General features: G+C 46.9%; 1 protein-coding gene across 1 annotated transcript in view; it reads left to right on the plus strand.

Annotated features, from left to right (window-relative positions):
* LOC308171572 (cadherin-2-like) overlaps positions 1 to 25,035 on the plus strand; it is a 68,745-nt gene that overhangs the window by 20,226 nt on the left and 23,484 nt on the right. Inside the window, exon 3 of the mRNA XM_080546439.1 lies at positions 22,274 to 22,491. Within this exon, the coding sequence (XP_080402565.1) occupies positions 22,274 to 22,491 (218 nt within the window). The remainder of the gene's footprint in view (positions 1 to 22,273; positions 22,492 to 25,035) is intronic.

Raw genomic sequence — 25,035 nt, forward strand, 5'->3', positions numbered from 1 at the left:
ACGGCCCCTGGTCAGATCATTCTAGATTGATTTATGGTGCCAATATAGGTGTCTCACATTACCACTCTGTATGTCTTGCATTCTTTCCTCTGTACACAATGAAACCCGAAGATTGGCCTTTTTTTTTTATTTTATTCAACTCCATCCTCATCCATGCATGACAGTTGACTTTTTGAAGTTGAGATTGGGTTTTAGCGAAGCCTTGAAGTGTCACAGAAGCGTGGCGACACTTATTTTTCTTGATACACCCTATCCTCTTGTTTGTCTAGGCCTCTAAACCCTAGCACAGCTGTCTCTGGGAGCTTGACTAAGGGGGGGGGGGGGGGGTTGTGGAATGGTGATGACCTCCTAATGTGGATTCCAGCCAGGCAGAAAGGCAAATGTTAGTGGTCACTGGCCCTATTGGTATCCTGGGTCGCCACAGCTGTCACGTCCTCAACCGCCCACCCCCATACCCATAATGCAACAGTATATCCGCTTGCATCCCCACAGCTGTACAAGCCTGAAGACATTATGGCTTATTTACATCTGCTGATATTCCCCAAAGAAGCCTGCATACTTCTTCTGTGAGACTCCATTCCCCAACCAAAAAAACAGCAACAACTGTAGATTGGTTGTTGGTTTCCAGAAAAAAAAAAAAAAAAAAGCTTTTATGCTTGGTTAATGCCATGTCTCACCAGTGTTGACTGAACTTCGCATGAACCAAAGACACACACACACATCCAGACAAAATTGTAATTAAAATGCTGTTTGGATAAGGTGTCCTCTCTCCGCTCTGTTGCCCTTGGTTACAGCACAACCCCCCCCCAGCCCTCCCTCTCTCCTCCTACTTTCTTTTAAAGTCCATTGTTTTTCGTACTTTTGTGGAATGTTATGGCCAGCATTGTCTGTTGGTCAAGATGAGCGCCAATGGGAATGTTATTTACACTAGTCGGTTTTGGGGTTTTGGGGGATTTTTTTCTCTCTCTTTGTAGTGGAAATGCTGTGAGATCACAGTGAACTGGCTGTGTTTCTGACAGATGAGTCCCTTTAATGTGACAACTGAATGTAGCCCCATGGTTTCCTCCCTGCACTGGGGCGTTAGAGAAGAGGGAAAAAAGTGAAAAGTTGGAGCTCTTTTTACCCCTTCTTCCTCTTCTTTGTTTCAGGAGGCATTTTGTATTTTTCTGTACTCTGTCTGTCTCTACCCTCCCACCCCCCCCACCACCCCTCCTTTCTCTGCCTCTCCCCATCTCTCTCTCTCTTGAAAACCGATATCCAAAAGACTGCTTCGGGTTACAGTGCTGGCTCGCTAGATACTTTTCAAAAGGTGAACACAGAGAATAATGTGATATGTGCCGGAGCAGTGGGTGAGAGAGGGAGGGAGGGAGGGAGGGAGGCGAACACACAAACCAGCATTGCTGGAGCTACACTCCCCTGGCGGCTACGCTAAAGGCATTCAGCTACTGCCCATTGTGCGCCCTCTCTCAAAGGGATTGGTTTGTGATGGGGACGAACTTTGACCCCCTCTACACCCACGTTATGTAAATGAGTGCACAAAGGAGCGGGCCCGACACAAGCATTTCCCTTCACACGTCTTGAGAGCTTGTGAGTGGTTTTGAGTGTAGGCTACGTGTGCTTTTGCGCTCCCTGTGTGTATGTTTTTGCTCTGTGCGTACATGTTTTTGCTCTCTGTGTGTGTGTGTGTGTGTGTGTGAGGGGGGTGCTTGCGTGGGTGCCTGAGTGTGTATTTGTGTTCAGTGTGTGTGTGTGTGTGTGTGTGTGTGCATGTGTGTGCGTGTGTGTATGTATGTGTGTGCACGTGTGTGCATGCGTGTGTTTGTGTGTGTGTGTGTGCGCGTGTGTGTGTGTGTGCGTGTGTGTGTGTGTGTGTGTGTCTGTCTTACATCTCCGCACCCTTAGGCCTCTAAACAACAAGTTGTTCCTGGAGAAAGACACCAGGCTAAAGGGGTTGTCCTGTAACTGAACTACCCCACCGTGCTGCTGCTTTGGTTGTGTTGGGGTAGTGAGGGTAACGAGAGCTTCCCTCCTAGGCCCCCCTCCCAAAAGCCGTCATTGTCCCCTGAACATAAAGGATGGGGGGACATGTAACAGAATATGGACCAACGTGTCGAGGTCCACGGACAACGCCCTTTCCCAGAGCGATCCTAGTGACCATTACCGGTTGTAGTGGTTATAGCCTCCTTTGGGAAACGCGATAGCCCTGTATTGCCCCCCCTGTGTAAAGCAAGGTAACATTCATTTACTAGTTGCCCCTTTCTGTCTTTAACCAAAGGCGAAAAAAAAGAAAAAAACATGTGTAGCCCCCTCCTTTTGTGTGTAGACGTAATAAATATAGGGATGTTCTATTTGACACGTTGGTAAGGTAATGGCTTTCTGTTCCCTCTTGCTTTCATGTGGGTTGCACACAGGACAATGAGAGAGGTTAAATGGAGGAGCGCATTTGAACAGAGGGAGAAGCCTGTCAGAGCCTCTCTGCCTTCAAAAAAAAGTTGTACTTTGAAATTGTATTTATTGGAGTTGATGTTTGTGTTTATCTGTTTGTCTGTGTGTGTGCGTGTGTGTGGGTGTGGGTGCACGTGCGCGTGTGTGTGTGTGTGTGTGTGTGTGTCTGTCTGTGTGTGGGTGTGTATGTGAGTGTTTGTGTGTGGGTGTGTATGTGAGTGTTTGTGTGTGTGTGTTTGTGTGTCTTCTTTCAAATCCTTAACCCCGTTTTAACACACTAGTACACGCGTAACATCCGTGCAGTTTTGGGAACAGCACAAAAGGCCTGTGTTGCTGAAAATAGACAGAGACTGTTGATTGTTGGCTGCTTTTAGCCTGAACCAGTCGAGGGAACTTCACTTCTTCACAATGTTTTGAGAGGTGGAAACAAAAAAGTGTTTGAATATGCCAATTGCACAGCGTGTATCCGTGGTCTGATTTGAAATGCATAGCGCTCAGTTGTCAAGGGCCTCATTTCCAAATGTCACTTTGACAGTCTGCTCGAAGGCAACTGTTTGCGAGAATAGCATATAAAATAAAGCAGCTGATGGATTACTTTTCTCCCCTTTTTTCTCACCATCTGTTTTTCAAAAGCACAGCCACATAAGTCAATAAGTAGGTCAATAATTCTATATTTTCAGGCCTTTGATCTGAGATGTCGTTCAATTCATGTAATGGGACACTGTGGCTTTTTTTTATGTATGTCAGGCCTTTTTTCTCATCTCCAAAAGCAGTGTGACTCTGCAGCTACTGATTCAAACCATCTGTTGGAGGGGGAGCGGGGCGGGGGGGGGTTTAGAGCCTATGACATCAACAGACCAGAGTCTACTGTACCCGTGCTCTATGACCCCGCCCATGCTAACGCTAAACGCCCCCCTTGAACAAAAGCCGACGCCACCGACGCCAGATTTCCCAACGCGAACGCCGCCGTCGCCACACTTACGATTCCAGAGCCTAGCCTCTTCGCGAGCCCCCGAGTGAGTCGCATGCTAACGGCTAACCTTCCGAAATGATCAATGTCATATTTTCCCCCCCACTGGAACCGATTCGAGGTGGCGAGGCGGACAGTGTTACGAGGCCGAGGGGGTCCACGGGCACAATGCTGACATCATAGAATCGGTAAGACTGTAAAATGTGTCGGCCCGCGTTATTTATGGAAGCTGTGTCTGTGTGTTAGAGGACCCACCTTCTCCCACGCAGCCCTATGGTGTTAGTGTGAGAAACCGGCCACTGTGGCCATGAAGGCAGACCTGCAGACAGTGAGTTACGGCCTCACGGGCCCTTAGCACTGAGGATTAGAGATTCTAACACACTGGGATATTAAAGTTTGTTTTACTACCCCCATCAACTACCACGGAGGGCTATGGGCATGCGTTATTGAATTCATATAATGTGAGTTATTAGGCCGTACATCTCGGGACTGTCCGTGCGATTTTCATTGACTGTCCAACGCAGGAGGACCCAATAGAGTAAAACAGAAAACAGGGAATTGTTTTTCCCTTCGTAAGCAGTTGTGTCATGTCATGCACAATACACGGTGTTAATGAAAGAAGAAGAGAAGAAAAGAGAAGAAAAAAAAGAAAAGAAAAAAGAAAATAGTAGAACAAAAAAAGAAAAAAACACACAAAGACACACACACACACACACACACACACACACAAAACAATCAGTGGCTTAAAGAAATAACCAAATGAGATTACTTTTTACCACAGAAAGTGTTTTATCATCCAATAAAAGCGAATGAGCGAAGCCTAGCGAAAGGCACAAGGCAAGGCAGCCCTCAGTTCCTGTGAAGTGAACCAGAGCCCTGCGGAGAGCGACGGGTGTAGGAGACATGCTGCCCCGAGAAGGCTTCAGAGGAGGAGAGCCTGATCAGTAATCTCAGTAATAGGACTAGCCACAGTCAAGGTATTGCAAGCCCCCATGCTGCGTCTGTTCGGCTATCATCATGTTGAGGAGGAGAATAGGATCAATCCCAGGCTCGCAGAAATGGCTATTCTTGTACCTGGAGGCCTAGCGGGAGAGTTTTGAAGAAAATGGGACGCCACCTGGCACAATTTAATCCTCCAACCACTTCAAACCCGGAAGCCGGCCTTGTGTTCCGTTGCATGCTATATACTTGCTGCGGGCCAACAGTTGCCAAGTTTAGATCATGTCGCCCATCCCCTCCCCCCCCCCCCCCCGTACCACACACACACACACACACATACACACACTCCCACCACCCTGAGTGTGTCTTTACCTTGAGAATGAAAAAAAGCAGACTCTTTTGAACAAACCCAGATTGAAAGTGTAGGCTAGCTTTTTCAGGCTCTGCTGTGTTCGCAAATGCAAATGCATTATTTCATTCCACGGTGTCACCCTCTCTCCGCAGTTGAACAATACTAACGTCTCGGAGAATGAAAAACACTTCCTTATATTATTTGCGAATCAGCATTGTGTCAAACGAGATGAGTCACATACAGGCATTGCTCAACATGCTTGTCAGTAGCAGTTAGCGTCTCTCCACACCCGCCTCCGTAAGGAAAAAGATCAAGATCAAAAAAAAATACGCACAACGCAACACAACCAAACAAAGCCATACCACATAAGGAGTTGGCCAGTGGATCAGTGGTACGATGGTGGGGTTTGATGTCTAATCACTCGTTGTGTGTGTGTGTGTGTGTGTGCTGTTCAAAGAAGGTTGGAAAAGAAAGGCCTTTCAGTAAACACAGAGGAGCCCTAATGGCAGTGGGATGTCTTCCTGATGAATCCCTGTTCCGTGGCGGTGACACGCCGTGAACCCGCGTCTTTGTTTGCCCAGGAGGGACCAGTGAGCCGGGATGACGAGGCGGGGGCGGGCCAAACATAGCACTCACTCTCTATCTCTCTATGTGTCTCTATCTCTCTATGTATCTCTCTATGTGTCTCTCTCTCTATCTCTCTATGTGTGTCTCTCCATGTGTCTCTCTATCTCTCTCTATGCGTCTCTCTATGTGTCTCTCTCTATCTCGATGTGTCTGTCTATCTCTCGATGTGTCTCTCTCTATCTCGATGTGTCTCTCTATCTCTCTATGTGTCTCTCCATGTCTCTCTCTATCTCTCTGTGTCTCTATCTCTCTGTGTCTCTCTATCTCTCTTTGTGTCTCTCTATCTCTCTCTGTGTCTCTCTATGTGTCTCTATCTCTCCATGTGTCTCTCTATCTCTCTGTGTCTCTCTTTGTGTCTCTCTATCTCTTTCTATCTCTCTCTGTGTCTCTCTATGTGTCTCTCTATCTCTCTCTGTGTCTCTCTATGTGTCTCTCTATCTCTCTATGTGTCTCTCTATCTCTCTCTGTGTCTCTCTATGTGTCTCTCTCTCTCTATCTCTCTATGTGTCTCTTGTGCCCGCTCTCTCTCTCTATCTCTCTCTGTGTCTCTCGTGCCCCCTCTCTCAGTCTAGTGAATCAGGTGGAGGCATCGTGCTTGCCTGCACTCCAAAAGCTCCCAAAGCCCACTTAACAGATGGGTAAATGCACCATCAGTCCTGGTCTAAAAGCATTGTCTAATTGCGGAACAATTAGCGCGTTGAGAGATTTGTAATTGTCAGATCAGTGTGCTGTTGCTGGCTTTTTAAAAAAAGCCAAAAGTCTCCATGGCCACGGGTAAACAACGGCGAGACAAGCTTTCCTGTTTTCCCTTACCGCCATCAACAACAACAACAACGTGTTTTTAATTTGGGTCCCTCTGAGACCGACATTACTGACACTATTGTGGACGCAAGTCGTATACATCGTCAACTTGATAAGTGAGATCACAGTGAGTCCTTTTATTCCGTCACCACTTCCTGTGTCCTCGTGACCCTCTTGTCCGCAGCCGCGGATGTGCGAGGCGACAGACTTTTCCCCCGAGCCCCTGGTGTAAAAAAAAAAAAAACGACTACCGCGGTCTAAAAACATTTGTGTAAAGAGAGAGAGAGAGAGAGTGGAGCTAGTAGACACATTTGTACGCGGTCGTGCTTGCGGTTTGGTGTTTTAGCCAGAGACAAACTGAGGACAGATGTGTTTGGAGTCACCCCCCCAACAGCCATCCACCCGCCCCTCCTGTTTCTCCCGCCGTCCCCCACCCTAATCTGGGACTCATTGTGTCTGTAATAAAGCACAGCTGCACAGATCCTCCGCTGAACCCTCGAGTTCAGATGATTACGCTGGGGGTAAGAGGGCTGTCTCCATATAGGGAGCTTAGCCATGCAGTCGTCCCCGTATTATGGACACACACATCCAGACTCCGTCCCTACCAGTGTCAGTACCAGATCCTCCACTGAGGCGACTCACCACCACTCGACCGCACACTGGACCGCAGCCAGTGAACCGTAGGCTGATCCAAACTGTTGCCATATCTCTGTACCCACCACGGTTTAGGTTAGTGCCGTTCCTCCCACTTATCCTGCCACGGTCCTCACACTGTCATCTCCCCACAGACACAGAGCACCAGTGTTGACATATCCATCCCTGTTAGTAAACCGCATTACATAATACGCCCCCACACATAAGCAAAACAAAACACGAGTTTGGCATCATCTTATGCATCTGGACATCCTGCATGAAACATCGTCATCTCCAGCGTATGGAAAAACACATAGGGGTGTCCTTGTCGATAAGTAACACACTTTTATGGTCAAAGCGGAGAAGATCAAATATGACCGACTTCTCTCTCCGTCTGTTCCGTGGCTTCGGGAACTATGAAATCAGTTCTCATGACCAGTCGTCTCGGCGCCGTGTCAGGCTAAGCCAGGCGACGGCGAAGGCCTCGGTGGCGAAGCTTCCTCCGGCGCAGGAGGCCAATTTTGGAGGTTAGAAGGAGTCAAATTGCTTCTTGCTCGGAAGTCGAGTCAAAGGGGAGTCAGGCATATGAAAGCAAGCCGCCCTTAATGGAATGATGTGCGTCACTTGAAGCTCGCCAACGGACACAACACAGGGCCTCTGAGGCTCTTTGGAGCAAAGACGACCACGGGGGAACATCTGTAGCCGCAGAGGCGACTCTACGCCGTCCTTGTGTTTAATTTCACTGACCGGTGGCATTTTTGTACACTTTATTTTTTTTACCTTGATGCATACGACACAGTGTATACAGTATATCGCTTACTCGTGCTGTAGCGGTATCTGAAATGGCTCTTTTGCTCTGGATTTCTTTATTTATATACAGCCCAAGCCCAGCCCAACCCAGCCCATCAGTGCAATTACAGAAGTCTGCGCCATCAATACAAAAAAAAAGAAGGAGGTGATTCACCCATAGCCCTACAGATATAGACATTAATTGCTTGCACAGATGGATGATCCTATCTTACTGCCCCCGACATACATCCCCGACCCCCCCCCTCGTCGACCCTTCTCTCTATTTCTTTGCGCTCAGTTGAACACTAACTTTGCCTGGAGGAGGGACGGGGTTGAATCTAGCAGGTCGAAGTAGGTTAGTAGTAGAGAGATACGCTCGTGTGTGTGTGTGTCTCTGTGTGTGTGTGTGCGTGCGTGCGTATATGTGTGTGTATATATATATATACCTGTTGACGCTTTATATCTTTGGGAAATCATGCGTCACAATGGGCTTAGTCGACTCAACCCATTGTGAGAAGGTGTTTGGCTAATCACCCAGATGCGTTCCCTCTTCCTCTGTTTGCTTTATTCAGTGTGAACAGCACGTAACAAGCTGTCATGTGTCTGAAAAGGCCGTAACCGAGTTGAATTTTGAAAGCTTAAAGACTGCTCCCCCCCTTTAATCTTCCCAGTGTGTATTTTTCCTCAGTTTTTTTTTTGTGCCAGCTAATTGTGTTAGGGGGCAGAATTTGACACGTATTGACTAAAACGTGCGGTGGCGAACCCAGTGCACAGCTCTGTGTATTGGCAGCTGCACTAATCCCCCCATCCTTTGAAAAAAGCCTCTGTTTTTTTTCTTCCTGAACGTCATTGTTTGGAGGAACATCTATTTTTTTTCTCTCCTTCTTTTTTTCCCTTTTTTTTTTCTCTTTCTTTCTCATCCTTTAACTAAGCAGGTTTTCTGACACAAGCCCTCAGAAGTCTAGGGGTTTATTGTTTTTCCACTGTTTTGGTTTGCGTGTGTGTTTTTTAGGGGGGTGGGTGGGGGGTTGAGAGAGGGGATTTCTTTTTCTCCAGTGGGTCACGTCGTGTGTGGCATAGAGGTAAGGGGAATTCTCATGCTGACTCCTAAGATACTGAGGCTGTGAAAAGAGACTAAAGGGAGGGTGGTGGTCGCAGTGGTTGGTAGATGACGGTACCAGAGGAACAGAATATATAATATATATATAATATAATATAAGGTCGTTGATAGATGGAGTGTGGGCATACATACTGACTCCTCTTCATCTTTCGCAGCTTAGACACATTCTGCCAATATGGTGTTATTTCAATATTAAACAATAAAAATAATAAGCTAAATGCTCGTCCATATGGCATGTTTACTGATAGTTCGTTCTGTATGATATTTCCCCAGCAGGCTGCTAGCCCAACACTCAAAGTCCACCCTTTAACCCCTCGCTAAAGTTTTATGTAAGAACAACTTGAACGTCCATCTGGTGAAAGTGGGCTTAGCCTACATATTATACGGTTTGGCGTAAACATTGTTCCTGTCGAAATTAGTATGCGAGCCAACACGTTTTATGCGAATTTGTCTGGCCATTTGTATGTGTGTCGATCGGTGTGTGTGTGCGTTTGATGTGTGTGCGCTCGCTAACTCAATCACTGGTCGGTCTTCTCTCGGGGAGCGGTGTGGCGCCTCTGGTCCATGTCTTATAATAGTTTTCTCCAGAGGGCCCGTCAGCCTCACCTTCCATTGTCTCTCGCTTCATTTCCCACCCAAAAGAGGATTTCGGGGGGGGGGGGGGGGGGGGGGGGGTGGAGCAGTCCTCTCTCATCTCCCCACACCTTCACCGAGGAAAGAGCAAGAGTGCAGGAATTCCATTTGCTCTCTCCCTTGCTGGGCCCGCGCCACACCACTCCACTTGCCTTCATGATGCGACGTGACATAATTGCATGGAGACTGGTTCCGCGTCCCCTCCGTTCGTCCTTTTTTGCACGTATTCACAAACGCACTGCAGAGATTCAACATACCATATGTTTTTCGCTTGGTCTAAATTTCAACAAAAAAAAATGTGCCTGTCAAGATGAAAACAGGCAGGCATAGTTGGTGCCATCAATACATGTGTGTTTATGCGTGTGCTGGTGTGTGCGTGTGTGTGTGTGTGTGTGTGTGTGCGTGTGTGTGTGTGTGTGTGTGTCTGTGTGTGTGTGTGTGTGTGTGTGTGTGTGTGTGTGTGTGTGTGTGCGTGTGTGTGTGTGCATGTTTGCGCGTGTGGTTGGGTTGTGTAATTGGATGCACTGGACCATATCAGTCTTTACCTGAGGTTGTCATTTGCATTGGCTTGATCGACAGGAGGACTATGCAAAGCAGACACTAGTGTCATTACCAGTGAAAAGTGGGTAGAGCCAATAAACCGCTCTGTGCCGACGTTATTAGGCATTTCCTCCTGGCAAATTACCGTTGTTTTTAATTGCTGAAATGTTGTTTGAAGATACGTGATTGCTAAAATGATCTGACTAGAGGTGTCATTCAACCAGACCCTGTTTTTGAATTACACCCACTTTAGCATGGATTTTCATTGTATTACTTTTCCTGTTTTCAATAATATGCTGTTTTATGCTCTAATAGATATTTCTCTGTTTGTTTAAGAGACATTAAATCGTAGCAGGCTGCCTAGATGTCTGGCCACATGAAAATGGAAAAATGACTAGTTGCATGAGCAGGAACTAGGGCATGTAATTGGGAATATTCATAGTGGTCTGTCACTGTGCCTCGGACATCACACCATGTGCAGTCCACCGTGTAACCGACCGGGAGAGGAGTCTGTGTGCCTTACCCGACGCCCAGGTCACATTTGAGGACATTGAAAAAAAAGGAAAAAAAGTTATGTTATGTAATGCGATACTATCAGAGGATTAAGACACGTTGAATAAGACTTATCGCTAAGACAGCTAGCAATTGAGGAAGCGATGATTGCGGCGGCTGCCGCTGCTTCGGTGTCGCGCGGATATCCACGGGGCGTGTCACATGTGTGTGATTATGGGCCCACCTATGCGCGCGGCGCCCCTGTCACGCATGGTGGTTATTATTTGCCGTGGCTTGAAGCCGGCTGGGAGAGGCGTTTAATGAACTGCTTGTCGAGCACAAGCGCGCGGGAGGTTGGACAATTTGTCAGAATTTAATCACAGCCCCAATGTACAGGCGTGTTAATTTTTATCAGAATTGATAACGTACAAATGGCTTCCCGGCTCTCCCGAGCTCCTGGGAAACGTCTTTGTCGTCGTCCCCTCCAATCGGAGAGAGCCCATTGTCCCTCACAAATCAAAGTTGTAACGCTCTCTTATGATTCTGCTATTTTATCAGTTGTAAGACTCTCTCTCTCTCTCTGCGGTGGCGTGGGACATATTTCACTGATAAGTTGTTTTAGAAGGTAGTCGTCTAATTAAATATCCATTCTTTTTTTTTATATCTTTCATCGCAGGTTCTCAATCACCTTTTTCGATGACCATTCAAATGATGGAGCCCTAGCTTCCTCATTTGGTAGTCGCAGCCTGTCCTCTTCTCTCTCGTGTTAGCTGTGTTAAACCTCTTAAGTCATTTGGATATTTTACACTCAACCCTGGCAGTTTTTATAACTGTTATAAATCCGCCTTCAAACAGATGATGGGAAGTCCAATTTGACTTAATTTCCTCCGTTCACCAGGCACTGAATGCATAAACGACTGCACAAACTGTTTATTGCCCCTTTTTGCCTTCCGTACCCATTTCATTGTCAAGTGAAGCTGAGCCATGACAAGCAGCTGAGAGGCACTGCCTCAACCATGGCAAGAGGCCAGCCTTAACACTTTTTGGCTGGAACGAGTGAACGCTCGACACATTTTTTGAATTCAGACGCTCACTGAACGGAAATGCCGAATGCCAGTACCCACTCCCACACATAGACACATACACACACACATATATATACACATACACACACATACATATACACACACACACACACACACACACACGTATGCATGCAAGCACCCACGCACACGCACACGCACACGCACGCACACACGCACGCACGCACGCACACACACACACACACACACACACACACACACACACACACACACACACACACACACACACACACACAAGTCTCCTCCAGCAAGCTGCTGAGAGGTAATTTGAATGGGTGGTGATGCAAATCCTGTCTGCTTGAGCTTAGTTTCTACTTCTTGCTAAAGCTGCATTTGGAGTTCTGTTGCTGTTAGGAGAAATACGATTGTCTGTCAATATGTTTTGGGGGGTTTCATCCATGATAATGCAATCCGGACCTTTTTGCAGACTATTGATCACAGCCCGATCCGATGCGTCGTCAATAGAGAATCTAAACAATAGAATTGAGTGTTTATCTCAATTGACTGCCAACGATTAAAGGAGATTGATCACGGGCTGGGGAAGTTTCTGAATGCCCCCTTTTATAAGCATACATCAGACTCTTTATATTCTAATGAGGTGTCAAAGCGCTGCGTGTCGGCTAGGGGGGCCAGCCAGCGCCGGCGTCCCATTGGCCGAGGGATTTTGATGGATAGTGTTTTCTAAAGCGAGAGACATTGAAAGAGGAGAGACCCGGAGACGGGCGTACTGTTTTAACGCCGGCGACGGTTTTGACCCGGGGACAGGAGGCGTCAAGACACTCCGTAGCCATCGCTTCTGGTGTCAAATGTTCTGGTTTTTGTCCCCCAAAGCCCCCTAGGATAATCACCCTGTGTTCCAGAGGAAAGACAGCAACAACCACGGCGCGTAGTATAATATTTTGGCGGGGGCGGAGGGGCGGTGTGGTGTTTTTCTTTTGTAACTCGAGCTGACATGTACAGTACATTGAGACAGGGAGACTACCCAGGCCTGTTGTGCAGAACTACCCCGGTGACAGGACGCATTTCTGTGGGGATGATCAAAATGCATACGAGTCAGTCTCAATGAACATACACGCCTAGAGAGGATACTGTACCTCACCCACCCGCCCCCCCCTTTCCCCTTTCTCGCAATTTTTTGTATGACAACATTCCCGAAAGTGATCAAGGGGGTGAGATGACTGGCTTTGAAGACGTGGTTTTTGCAGATCAAAAGGCCCGGCTTATGCCCCATTACAGGTTGCACTCGAGCAGTTTAGGTGCCTGGCCCTCGTGATTCCGACGGCAGCCCCTGAAAAACTAGGCGCCCTGCCCAGCACCGCTGGGCCCTGGGTTCACAATCATCAACTGACGATGGCAAGGTTAATGGCTGTACCTTTTTTTCTTTTTCTTTGTGGTTTCCTTTCTTCTCGGGAATACCGTAGAGGGGGGAAACGAGAGGTTGCATTGTCTGTACGAGCATGCGGCATATGAAAGACAGGTGCTCTCAGCTCGTCACTCCAGCTGAATAGTCTTGCGTAAATGGTACTTACCAGAATGGTTTTTGAAAGTTGTAGCCTAATTACAATGCAGTCCAGACTGTCGAAAGGGTGCCATTTCCGTTGAATTTCCGTGGGTACTGGGTATATTTCTGGGTACTTTTCAGAGAATTCTGTACATTCTCTATGCTCTACACCCTGTAGATGTGTGAGCGTGGGTGTGTGTTTGTCAGGCTTGTTTGTCTGGCTCGTGTTGACGTTGTGCAAGTGAAATGAAAGACCCGTCGAATTATATTGACATCATCCAAGTTCATTTCACAGTTATTCTCTTTTCAAACATTGACAAACATTGGCAAAATGGCACAATATTTCTTGGATTCGTCTCTCCCTTGTATTCCAGAGACGGCTTAGCCTATGTGAAACTTGACGTGCCTTCAAGGCGATAGCACTTCCAAGAGCATCATAGCTCAGTAGGAAACGGATGCGGAAGGCAGTGTAACGTCCCCCCAAATGTTGTTCTGCTGCACAGTGTGGTCACTGGGAAACGGCCTCTCTTATACATGTTGCAGCAAGGTGCAATGAATCTGGCCACGGCGAATGGCTTATTATTCACAATCAGATTTGGAAAAAACGGTGTCTCAGGATCTCGGCCCCCCTCTGGCTTTTAACCTCCCACAGATTGCTTTTTCCATGGCCCTCTCTCTTTCCCTCTCTGTCTCCATCCCTCTCTCCCTTCCCTTCCCTTCATCCCCTCTCTCTCGTGGAGGCTGTTGAAGATTGGACAGAGTGAGAAATGCCCAGCAGTTAAAAGACGGAACGAGGAGGGGGTTAGAGCAATTAAAACCCGACGACCTTTTCTAAGAGGGCTCGGCCGAAGGTTAGGAGGACGCTTGTTATAGACATGAAGTTCAACGTTTCATTTCTAATAACGTTGATTTAGGGTCTGGAGGGGTCCGGTCTTCCGGGCCTCGCTCCTTGGAGTGGGCCCAGATCCCCGGGAGGAGCCCGAGCTAACGGTGCTTTTATATGGAGCGGCTGTACCTGACCTCTCAGTTAGCCCTGTCAAGTTCAACTGTAAAAATGACCATTTTAATAACCCGTAGAAGAAATAGGTGATCATTTTCTCCCTTTTGATCTCGGCTCAAAAGGCGGTGTAAAATACGAGATACGCTTTTTTACTGTACGGTCGAAGCACTCTCAGTCTGGGTCTTTATTTGGCTATATGAATATTGCACGGCAGTGAAAAGGAATCCCCATTGATGGCTCCCTAGCATTTCAAATGACTCTCATATCATCGTAATGCTCGGCACCTGTAATGTACTTGTTGGTGGGGTTGCAGGTATAGAGCCGTAAAGTGTCGTAGAGTATTTGACACCCCTGGTAATGTGGTCAATTTAATACCCTACTAAAGCCTCAGTATCAAGCCTACTTCCTGATCGCTCACAGAACCAAATCCTAGTAGCTACGTAGCTGATAAGTGCAGAAGGATGTAGCTTAGCTTTATCAGCCCTTGGCTCCAGTGACACAGTAATCCAGCCGACGCCACACTGTCACAGCACTGCAAAGAACACACGCAGAAATCATTTCATTTACCCGACAGTGACTGTGGAGGCAAAATCTTGGATGTTTTCTTGAGCCTCCCCTTTAACTGTTTCAAGGCTTTATATAACTTCCCCTTATAACTTTATATAACGTCCCCTTTAAGGCTTTATATAACTTCCCCCCCCGTATCTGTGTACAACAGCTAACACCATTTTGTTCCGTAGCCTGCGAAGCCCCAGCTTCCCGAATGAGAGGCCCTTATATGATGATATCCTTGTGGAGATTGCTATGGCTAATATCCAGAGGCCAGCTGTTGTCTCAACGGCAGCTAACAGCGTTTCGCTCAGTAGAGAGAAAGCTCTCTCGCCTTCAGAATAAGAGAGGCCCTTATTTGACGTCAAAACCCAGTCAAGATTGTCAGGTCTAATTGCTACCGGCTAACTATTGTTCAGTCAGAACAGTAAACAGCCTGTCAGTCAGTACAGACAAAGCTCTCAGGCCCGTTATGATAACTCAGGAGGAGGCTGAGGTTAATTCCTAGTGGCTAACTATTAGCTCAGTCAGAACAGGGAGTACCATTGTACCATAATGGGGTAGAGAGCCTCTAGCCTGGAGGAGAGTTGATCTGCTTACCTTGTTATTGTCCTCCGAATACAATGAGTCTCAGACAGGGCCCGATGCCCCTCGGGGAAGCAAATGGTCATATGCTGATGTGAGAGAAATGCTAAATGTAAAAAGAAAGAAAAAAGGGGCACAGAGTGAGAATCTCATTTCTGGGAAGACGGTAGTTTTCTGCCCCTAGGGGGTCAGTTTAGCATACATGGGGAGCCTAGAGGTCGGTATATTTGAGTTTGAAGGAGCCAGCGTGGATATTACTAATATCACTCCGATGTACACTGTACAAGGAGGACGTTATTAGGAACACCTGCACACACCTTCTCATTCATTCAATGAGCAATCATGTCATCATACACCAGAATGTCAAAGGAATGTTTCCAACATCTAGTCCAATGCCATGAAGAATTGAGGCTGTTTTGAGAGCAAAGGGAGGACCTACCCAGTATTATTATAGTGTTCCTAATAAAGTGTTTGGTGACTGTATGTGCCACTTTGCTTTTACATGTATGCCAATGTGTGATAAGGCGTGTGCCATGGGGAGTTGGTCATCGCAAGCCAACCAAGGCTGCTACTTGTATAGTGTGTGTGTGTGTGTGTGTGTGTGTGTGTGTGTGTGTGTGTGTGTGTGTGTGTCCGTGTATGCAAATGTGACTTTGATAGGTTTTTGCTCTTAGTAGGTTTTTTTTTCAGACACCAGGAAGGGAAGAACAAATTCGGCATGTTTCTTTCATGTTAAATCCTTTACATATTTTACGGCGAAAGCCGTAAGCACATGGCTCTCTCTCTCTCTCTGTGGCGTTTGAAGTGCTCTGCATTAGTAAAACGCCTTCAAGGGCCCAGTCTGGAAAAGCCTTGTAGCTTCCTCCTCATCATCCCCAAGATCCAGGCAGAAACTGTAAACAGTTTACTTTCTCTTAAGGGTCCCGCTTCTACGCAAAACAAGGATATTATTGTGCCGAAGCCTCATCTCCTCAGAATGAATGGAACTCCAGATTTTTAAGATGAATCAAAAAAAAAATGTTTAAGGAAAGAAATAAGAATAAATAAAAATGAAATAACCGGAAGACACCCAGTACAAATAAATGGCAGTTGTTTTCTTATTACCCTTGGGGCTGAGGAAATTGTATTCACGCAAAAAGCTTAAATACTTCCTACAGGGGGACGGAAATACATATACAGACATCATTATGGACAGAATAATAAAAAGCATAAGTATGATGTGTTTTTGCCCGTTTAGATACTAATTGGGCAATTATGGACTATCATTTTGAGGTATACGTGCCGCAAGGGAAAAGACAATAAAGAAATAGAGCCTTCATTTCATAAGAGATATCTCCCCAAATAAATCTTGTGATCTCATAATTGAGCCTTGCAGAATCTGTAAATTTACATTGGAGTGAACTTCATAGCACTTTGATTTGAATCGAGGCACCAGAGTGCAACCTCTGCTAGCACTTAGCGAGATCGCGTAAACACTCGCCACTCGCATGGACGTTCCACTGGACACAATCATTTGGAGCCTATGTTCTAGATTGCATTGTCTCATTTCCAATGCAGTCAGCCAAGGCTTACAGTAGCATAGTACAGCATGAACTAGATTTGTCTATCTATCAGTTGGTCCTGAATAATGCATTTTATCAGTGGCATCCTGGCATTTGTCCGATGAGATCGCCTCTGGAGTATTCGCCGGGGTCTGCATTTCTGTCCCGGGCTACTGATGAAACACCTATGGTGAGTATTTCACGCCTGTCAGTGACATCACTTCCCAGAGATTAATGATGTGCAATGCGAGGATGATAGCACATGACGAGGTTCGGCCTTGTCACATTTACAGCACATTAGAAGGACCTTCAGCTTTTACTAACTTACGACTGGTACTGTATTTTGGCAGGCAGGTATCAAACCGTACAGTAGAGTATGGAACATTTGATGCACTAGTTTTAACTACACTCCCCCAGACGGACACTTTATGCGCTCCCTCTGTGAAGTGTACACGTGAATGACATTTTTAAAGGTCTTCCCAAAAAGCGGCAAAGCACATGTGGCTGCTGCAAATTAAGCAAACGATTTCTCTCTCTGTCTCTGTCTCTCTCTTTCTCTCTCTCTCTCTCTCTCTCTCTCTCTCTCTCTCTCTCTCTCTCTCTCTCTCTCTCTCTCTCTCTCTCTCTCTCCCTCTGTGTCTCTCTCTTTCTCTGTTTGTGCCCGTCTGAGTTAGCGGCCGTCACGTGATGGGGCCAGACAAAAGAAGGACACTTTGGGAGGTTAGCCTAGGTTTTTGTGTTGCCAGTCAGTCAGGGGAGGGGGTTTTCTAAGCCGTGAATGGGCTCGTTGAGTTGGAGGTAATTTTGGGCCCCGACACAGGGCATTAGTTGGACCGGCCTTTCTGCTGACGGGCACGTTTTTTTCTTTTTTTTCTCCTCCCGGCAACCCCCCCCCCCCCCCCCCCCCTGTGCTGCATCGGCGTTTCTGTCCAAACCAAAAGGCCTTTCTTTATCTGTGTGTCCATGACGACATGGTGGTGGTGTCTGATAGGGCGTGGCACGGAAGATCTCTTTTAGCCCCCCCGTTTACCTTGGAGAGCCGATAAATCTCGACATAAGGGATTTATCTGGGAACAGGCAGGTGTTTAGAAATGCGGCTCTGTCCGTTGCTATGGCTTTATGTGAGCTGCTGGGGAGGGGGGGGAGGGGTGGGAGGGGGGGGGGGGGAGGAGGGTCAGGGGGGTGGGGTGATAAATGAATAGACACATGCTGGACATCCCCAATTCATTATTATTGGAATTTGTGCTGCCTGCTGGGAATGTGTGCAGCCATTGCTGTGTCGTCTGACTGGTGAAGGGGCCTCCCAGAGGTGTTCCGATGGTCCAACACGCTCAGCTGTCAGAGCTAAACAACTGGGCCTCCACTCAGCTCAACAAGCCGCCCGTGCCCACAAAGACACAGGGGAAGTGCCGCAGTCAAGTGTACCCAGGGTATTAGTCCTACACACACACACACACACACGCACACACACACACATACGCTTTCACATCCACACAGATTCTGAGCACACACACACACACATACTCACTCACTCACTCATTCACCCAATAGCTCACTCATACACACACACACACACACACACACACACTTTCACATCCGCACACATACGCTTTCACATCCACACAGATACTGAGCAAACACACACACACATAGTCACTCACTCACTCATTCACCCAATAGCTCACTCATACATACACACACACACACACACAAACACACACAGGCACGCACACACACGCACACACACACACACACACACACACACACACACCCGCACACACACACACACACACACACACACACACACACACACACACACACACACACACACACACACACACACACACACAGCACATCAATTCCTCACCACATTGAAGCTAGCGGTTTGTAAATGTCCCTCATCGAAAAGCAATTGTGGGGGTGTGCTCAGCGGCTAGCCGAGGACCAGCCCTCATTAAGGTGAACCGCCATGAAGAATAATCAGGTTCCTTAGGGACGGTCGAGAGGCCCAACCCAACCACTCTCACACTCACACATCTCCCACCCCTCTCCAAACGCCCTGCCCGTAACTCAACATACTATGTCACATCCACCCTGTGCGGAGATGGGTTCTGTGAGCTCATTTTGATCCAAACGCTGCCTGTCAAAGCCTTTCACCTCAGGGGCCACAACAATCAAAGCCTTTGAGCAAATCGATGCTTTACCTCATTAGCTCATTAAGAGCGAGTACCTCATTAAGAGAGAGCGGTTGCAAATTACATTTTTCCCACCCCTCACTTTCTCTCTCTCTCTCTCTCTCTCTCTCTCTCTCTCTCTCTCTCTCTCTCTCTCTCTCTCTCTCTCTCTCTCTCTTTCACTCACTCTCACTCTCACTCTCTTGGTCTCTTTCTCTCTCTCTCTCTGTCTCTCTCCCTCTCTCTCTTTCTCTGTCTCTCTCTCTCTCTTTCTCTGTCTCTCTCTCTCTCTCGGTCCGACTGTGTGTTGTCTCTCATCCCTTGTCGACCGCCGGCAGCTGTCATCCCGTGAGCTGAGCTGCTCTGACACTTCGCTCTGTATTCTGCCTCTGTGTGTGAGCGTCAGGCCTGCTAGGTGATTGCCTGAAGGCTTTGAATTCACAGACGAACGGCTCGGTGGAAACACCTTCGGCGAGCGAAGGTCATCCCGTCCCTCTGAAGTCGGCTTTGCGAGGTTCAAACATAGACGTAGACGCGCGGCGTACGCGCCCGTGCGCAGGCACACAGACATAGGCACACACACAGACAGACACACACACACACACAACACATACACGCACACACACGCACATATACATGCACATATACACGCACACACACACACACACACACACACACACACGCACGCACACCAAAACTAATTGGATGATGTTGCTCGAACAAAAGCTCCAGCACACGGATGGTCAATACTTGATGCATTGCACGCATTGAGGCGCAGGATGGATTCTCTCCCTGTGTCTGGTGTATATCTTCATTATGGAAAGTTTGCCTTTCCCCTCACACTCTTTTCGGAGACACCTCTGTGGCCGTTAATCAATAGGTAGATGAATGGCAACTCCTCAGGTGCAACAGGCCCATGCCGTAGCCATGGTAGTGTCTTTGTGTGCCGACGATAAGCTTTTCCATACAGGTTTACAGTCTTAAGACTCTGTAATGGAAGGTAACCAAGTCCTTTTCAAGGGACCTTTCTGTTCTCCTTCGCTACCGGGTCTCATCAAGTCAACAGGAATGTTATTTGTTCATTCATCGTATTCAGAGCTCTGCTGAATGCGGTCCGTCATGTTTTATTTTCAACTTGCAGGGAGCTCGGATGGCGTTTATTGATTATCATCCTCTATTTGTCTGTCGTTCTTCCTTCTCATTTTCTCTTTCGCTCTGTCTCCCTCTATTTCGCTCTATCTCCCTCTATTTCGCTCTATCTCCCTCTGTCTTTCTCTCTTTCTTTCTCTCTCTCTCTATCTCTCTCTCTCCCTGTCTCTCTCTCTTTCTCTCTATCTCTCTCTCACTTTTCACTTCATACTTTATATAATCAATGTTTTATCTTTAGAGATAATATGTGTTTATCTGGACCGGATAATAAAATGCTGAAGTCGGACTCCTGTTGCTTTACCCATTCTTCCATCTCCACACTCTCCTCCACTCTCTCACGTCTCCTTTGGGAAACTGGCCGTCAATTTCCCGCTGGTACGCTTTTAGCTGTTCCTCTTTATATAACACAATGAAAAACGGGACAGGAACATTTTGGTGTATTGAGGTGCCTGGATGTGTTGAGATGGCTGTCATTTCTGGGAAACAAGCAAGACAGTGTTCACTCCTGCCATTACAGAAGGGTTGTTATTAGTAGGTCATGAATGGTGCTAAAATTACATTGTGTGTGTGTGTGCGTGCGTGCGTACATGCGTGCGTGCGCGTGTCTGTGTGTGTCTGTGTGTGTGTGTAGGCATAGCATGTGGGTGTCACCCTAGCTTCAGTTTTGCACACCGTCCATATACTTACTCAGCAAGGCATCCACCCACACACACATACACACACACACACACACACACACACACACACAGTAAATTGGGCCTCGGGTTAAACCTCTGAGTTCCTGTTGGGAGCCTGGGCTCAGCCTCTCCTCGACAGCCCCACAGGTGCTCACGGTGATGTGCTCTGAATGAAGAAGCCACTCTGAAGCTCTCTTCGTCCTCCAGGTAACAAAAGAAAAAGAAAGATTAGATGTCCTTCTTCAAGGCTTTTGTTAAGTAATTCTGTGTCTGGTTTAATAATTCAACACGGCACAGATGGAGCCAGTACAGAAAATGATATACCTTTACGTGTGACCTCTTTAGCTCTGAGCCACCTCGGAGGTATTTGTATGCGGGTTGTTTCGCTACCGTGATATACATAGGAGGGGGCTGGCAGGGCATTGTATACCGGGGGAAAACAGAGGGAGTGGAGGAGATAGGTGTGTGTGTGTGTGTGCGTGCGTGTATGTGTGCCCACTGCGGCTTGCATATTATTATATGCATGTGTCTCTTTTTTAAAGTCTGTTGTTTGTTTGTGTGTGTGTGTAGGTGGGGGTGTGTGTGTGTGTGTGTGTGTGTGTGTGTGTGTGTGTGTGTGGGTGTGTGTGTGTGTGCGTCCTGGTGTGTGTGCAGGTGTGTTGTAGGAGACGCACTGTCACTCACCTGTAACATGAACCAATGTCGTACCACGGCCACTGAACCATTGCGGGACTTGAGCTCCCATGAGCCACCTGTGTGTGTGTGTGTGTGTGTGTGTGTGTGTGTGTGTGTGAGTGTGTGTGCGTGTGCATATGTCTCTGCGTCTCTACACACTGATGAAATAAACATCACACACACTTCTCTCTCCCGGGAAAGCAAGGATCGGTAGCCATCCGTGGAAAGCATCCGTGTTTGTCATTGGGGACAAAGCTACCATGCAACGGCTTATGCTAAAAGAACTAGCAAGAAGAGAGAAAAAAAACGAGCCGAATTAATTTAGAAATATTCTTCCCCAATTCATTTAGGCTGATGCTTCTATTTAGCCAGACACAGCTGCACATTTAGCCACAGCCTAATTGGTGCATCAGTTTGGGTATTTTGGGTTTCTTAGTTGTGATTCAGGAAGTGTCCTTCATGGGTGCACATATCCCGCCTCCTTTCTTTTTTTTTCTTCTTCTCTCTATCCCGCTCTTCCACCGAACCTGTTTGGAGCAATACCTTTGGGGCCCTGCTTGCAATAAATTATGTATGAGTTTTAGGAGGAATCGGAGAACCTTTGTGGACTGTTACCACACAGTCTTTTGAGTGGTGTGAGAAGAGGCCCTGTGCTACCTCCATGGACTTGTTTCCCTCTATCTATCCGTCTGTCTGTCCGTTCCCCATCTCTCTCAACTGAACCTGTATGTCCCCCCCCTTCTCCTGCTGTAGAGTTCGTGGACTGTACTGTACCATACAGTCTGTGAGTGTTCAAGGAGGGACCCTTTGCTGTCTGTCTGTGTGTCTGTCAGATTGTCTGTGTGTTCGACTGTCAACAACCCACACACACACACACACACACACACACACATACCACCACCACCACCACCACACCTCAGCTCAGCTCCAAAACTAATGTCCTTCTTCCCTTTTTCTCTCTCTCTCTCTTTCCTGCAGTGAAGTTTGTGACCTGCGGCAGAGGAGGCGGCCTGGTGACGTTCGAGTGCAGTAATCCCTCGGACTTCCGGATAGAGGTGGACGGGGTGGTCTACGCCGCCAGGACCCTCGTCATCGGGGGGGCGTCGCCACTGGTCATCAAGGCCCGGGACGAGACCACTCAGCAGCAATGGCAGACCCAAGTGAGGCTGACTACCCCCGCAGGCCAAACCCGGCAGGTATGTCCCGACGACAAAGGCATCTTCTCTCCTCTCATTAAATTCTACCCACTGTCTGCCTGCTTGTTTGTCCGTCGATCGCCTGATTGGTGCTACTTCAGCAGGACTGTGGGTTATTCATTCACCCCCACCCTCAACCCTCCTCCATCCAATATATTTCAGCTTATTAGCGGAGCCACATTCACAGATGACTTGTTACCTAAATTGTAGCAGGTGTTCCGGGAGACTGGATGGATGCTCGCTAATTAAAACTTAATGTGTCAATTTACCGGGGAGCACAAACATATACTCAGCGCGGTCAGTGGGTAGAGCTGCATTGCTCGGGAACAGATGCAAAATAGCTCCTCGTAAAGCCGATTTCAATCAGCCGTCGTCGTGGCAACCAAGCGGGGGTTATTACCTTGTCATCCAAGGGGGGGGACCGTAATGAATGCACCCCCTAGTGGTGATTTTGGAGGACGGGAAGCATCTGTCTCTAGGTTTTAAAAGTGCTGCCGTAAGTGTTTTTTTCCGACGGACGCACACGCTTCACCAGCCATTGGTGCTGTTGGCCATATGGCCGTCAGTCAGCGTTGTGATTGGCCTGAGATGAGAGGGGAGGAGAAGTGGTGATCAAGCACCTATAGGAGTAGCTGTAGTAGTCGACAACGAGCTCATCAGTCAGCGAAGAGACGGGCTTTACTCAGAGTATGACCTTCTTTTAGCCCGGCTGATACAGGTCAGTGCTCCGGTCTACTTCTCCTTGACCTTACTGCTGCTTTCGACCACAATGGATCATACCATGGTAATTACATGGTGTGGGAATTACAGACACTGCCTTGAATTGGTGTACCGTACTCTCAAATAAACAGTTTTCTGTTGGTTTGAGTAGCTCTGTTTCCTCCCTGGCACACGTCAAGTGTGGATAGCCTCAGGCTTCCATTTTAGGCCCCATTTTGTTCTCACGATACACGCTCCCACTTGGTCATATTATTTGTAGAAAAATATCTTCCAACAGCTTAGCTTATTGATTGTCCTGCAGACAAAATGTTAAAATGTTCTGACTAAACTCAAACGAATCTGAGATCGTTTTTCTTTGGCTCTCCTAACTCCAATAATCAGATTCTTTTAGTCATCTGGGTTGTCTGACTACTCATTTATAACCCGTTGTGAGAAACCCCAGGGTGTTTTGGGGATTCTGATCTATATTTTGACGAACAGGTCAAAAGGGTTGTTCAGGGAAATGTTTCCAAAATAAGGTAATTGTTGTCCTTTGCGGATCTGGAGAAAGCCATCCATGCTTTTATATCTTCTCGAGCAGAATATTATTATATTATATTATATTGTTGCCTCAGTCAAAAGGCAGTATATAGCTACAAGGCTTTTAACCACCAGAAGTGAGAGAAGTGATCAAGTCAGTGGATTTAACCTTGTTACATTGGCATTGGCAGTAGATTTTAGAATTTATTTTAAGACATGGTTTAGCCTTAGTATCCACTGCGGACCTTCTAACACCATATTAACAGAATTGCAGCCTTAGATCTTCAAGCAAGGCTCTACTGACCGTGCAAACGTCAATACATTTTACAGCCTTCTTTTCAATCTAAAACCTCTTTAAACTGACTGATTTAGAAAAAGTATGTCTTGTTAATTTCAATGATTTGCCTGGACTTAATGCTATTTCTTATTTTAATATTGCAGAACCCCTTCGGTTTTTGCGTTAACACTTTGTAACCTTTGTAACTTTTGTTAATCTCAGTAGGTTATATGTTACTGTTCGGTTTAAATCTTGGTAATCTGCCAGAGTTCTTCTTCTCACTCTGGAATGGTGTTAAATGTGTAGACTAGCAAGCAAGAATGATATTTCGAGTCTCTCTAACCCTCTCTCTCTCTCTCTCTGAGTGAGTTTTTATCTGTGAATTATTGAAATAAGTACTGTGTGATCCTCTTCAGTAGCGGACTCTGGTTTGTTTATGAATGTCCCTCAGCAAGTCCCCTTGCCTCCACTCCACAGACATCCATAAATTAGCTCCACAAGCTGTCGCTTTAAAAGTCTCTGAAAACAACTCCTGAAAGGTGAATGCCTTATTTTTATACTCTTCCGAGATTAAAAGTTAATGTTGACAGTTATGTCTAGTTAATCCGGACTCCGAGGGCAGGCAGGTCTTGCGGTTTTGAAATTAAATTTCCCAGCGGAATGATTTACCCCTAGCTTTTGAAAACAGCATCGTTAAGACCTGGTGACTATTTACCATAGTGACTCCTGCAGGTATGTGGTTTTAATGATACCATTAGTCACTTGTTGTCGTTCCGTTAAAGACAAATGCACACTCGTCTGAGACAGATAAACATAGGCTTGCTGTTGCTATTAAATAGAAATGTGAAGTCTCCCATTGGTTAGCCCATAGCCATCTCCTACGATAAGAGTAATAGTATAGATATCTAATATGCTACAATCTTCAGAGAAAACGGTTCTACCTAGAACCAAAACATTTGAAGAAGCCCTTTTTGGTTCTGTGTCCAACACTTTCCACAGAGATGATTCTTTATGGAACCAAAAGGGTT

This window comes from Nansenia antarctica, assembly GCF_963989245.1.
Source record: "Nansenia antarctica genome assembly, chromosome: 16".
Classification (NCBI taxonomy): domain Eukaryota; kingdom Metazoa; phylum Chordata; class Actinopteri; order Argentiniformes; family Microstomatidae; genus Nansenia; species Nansenia antarctica.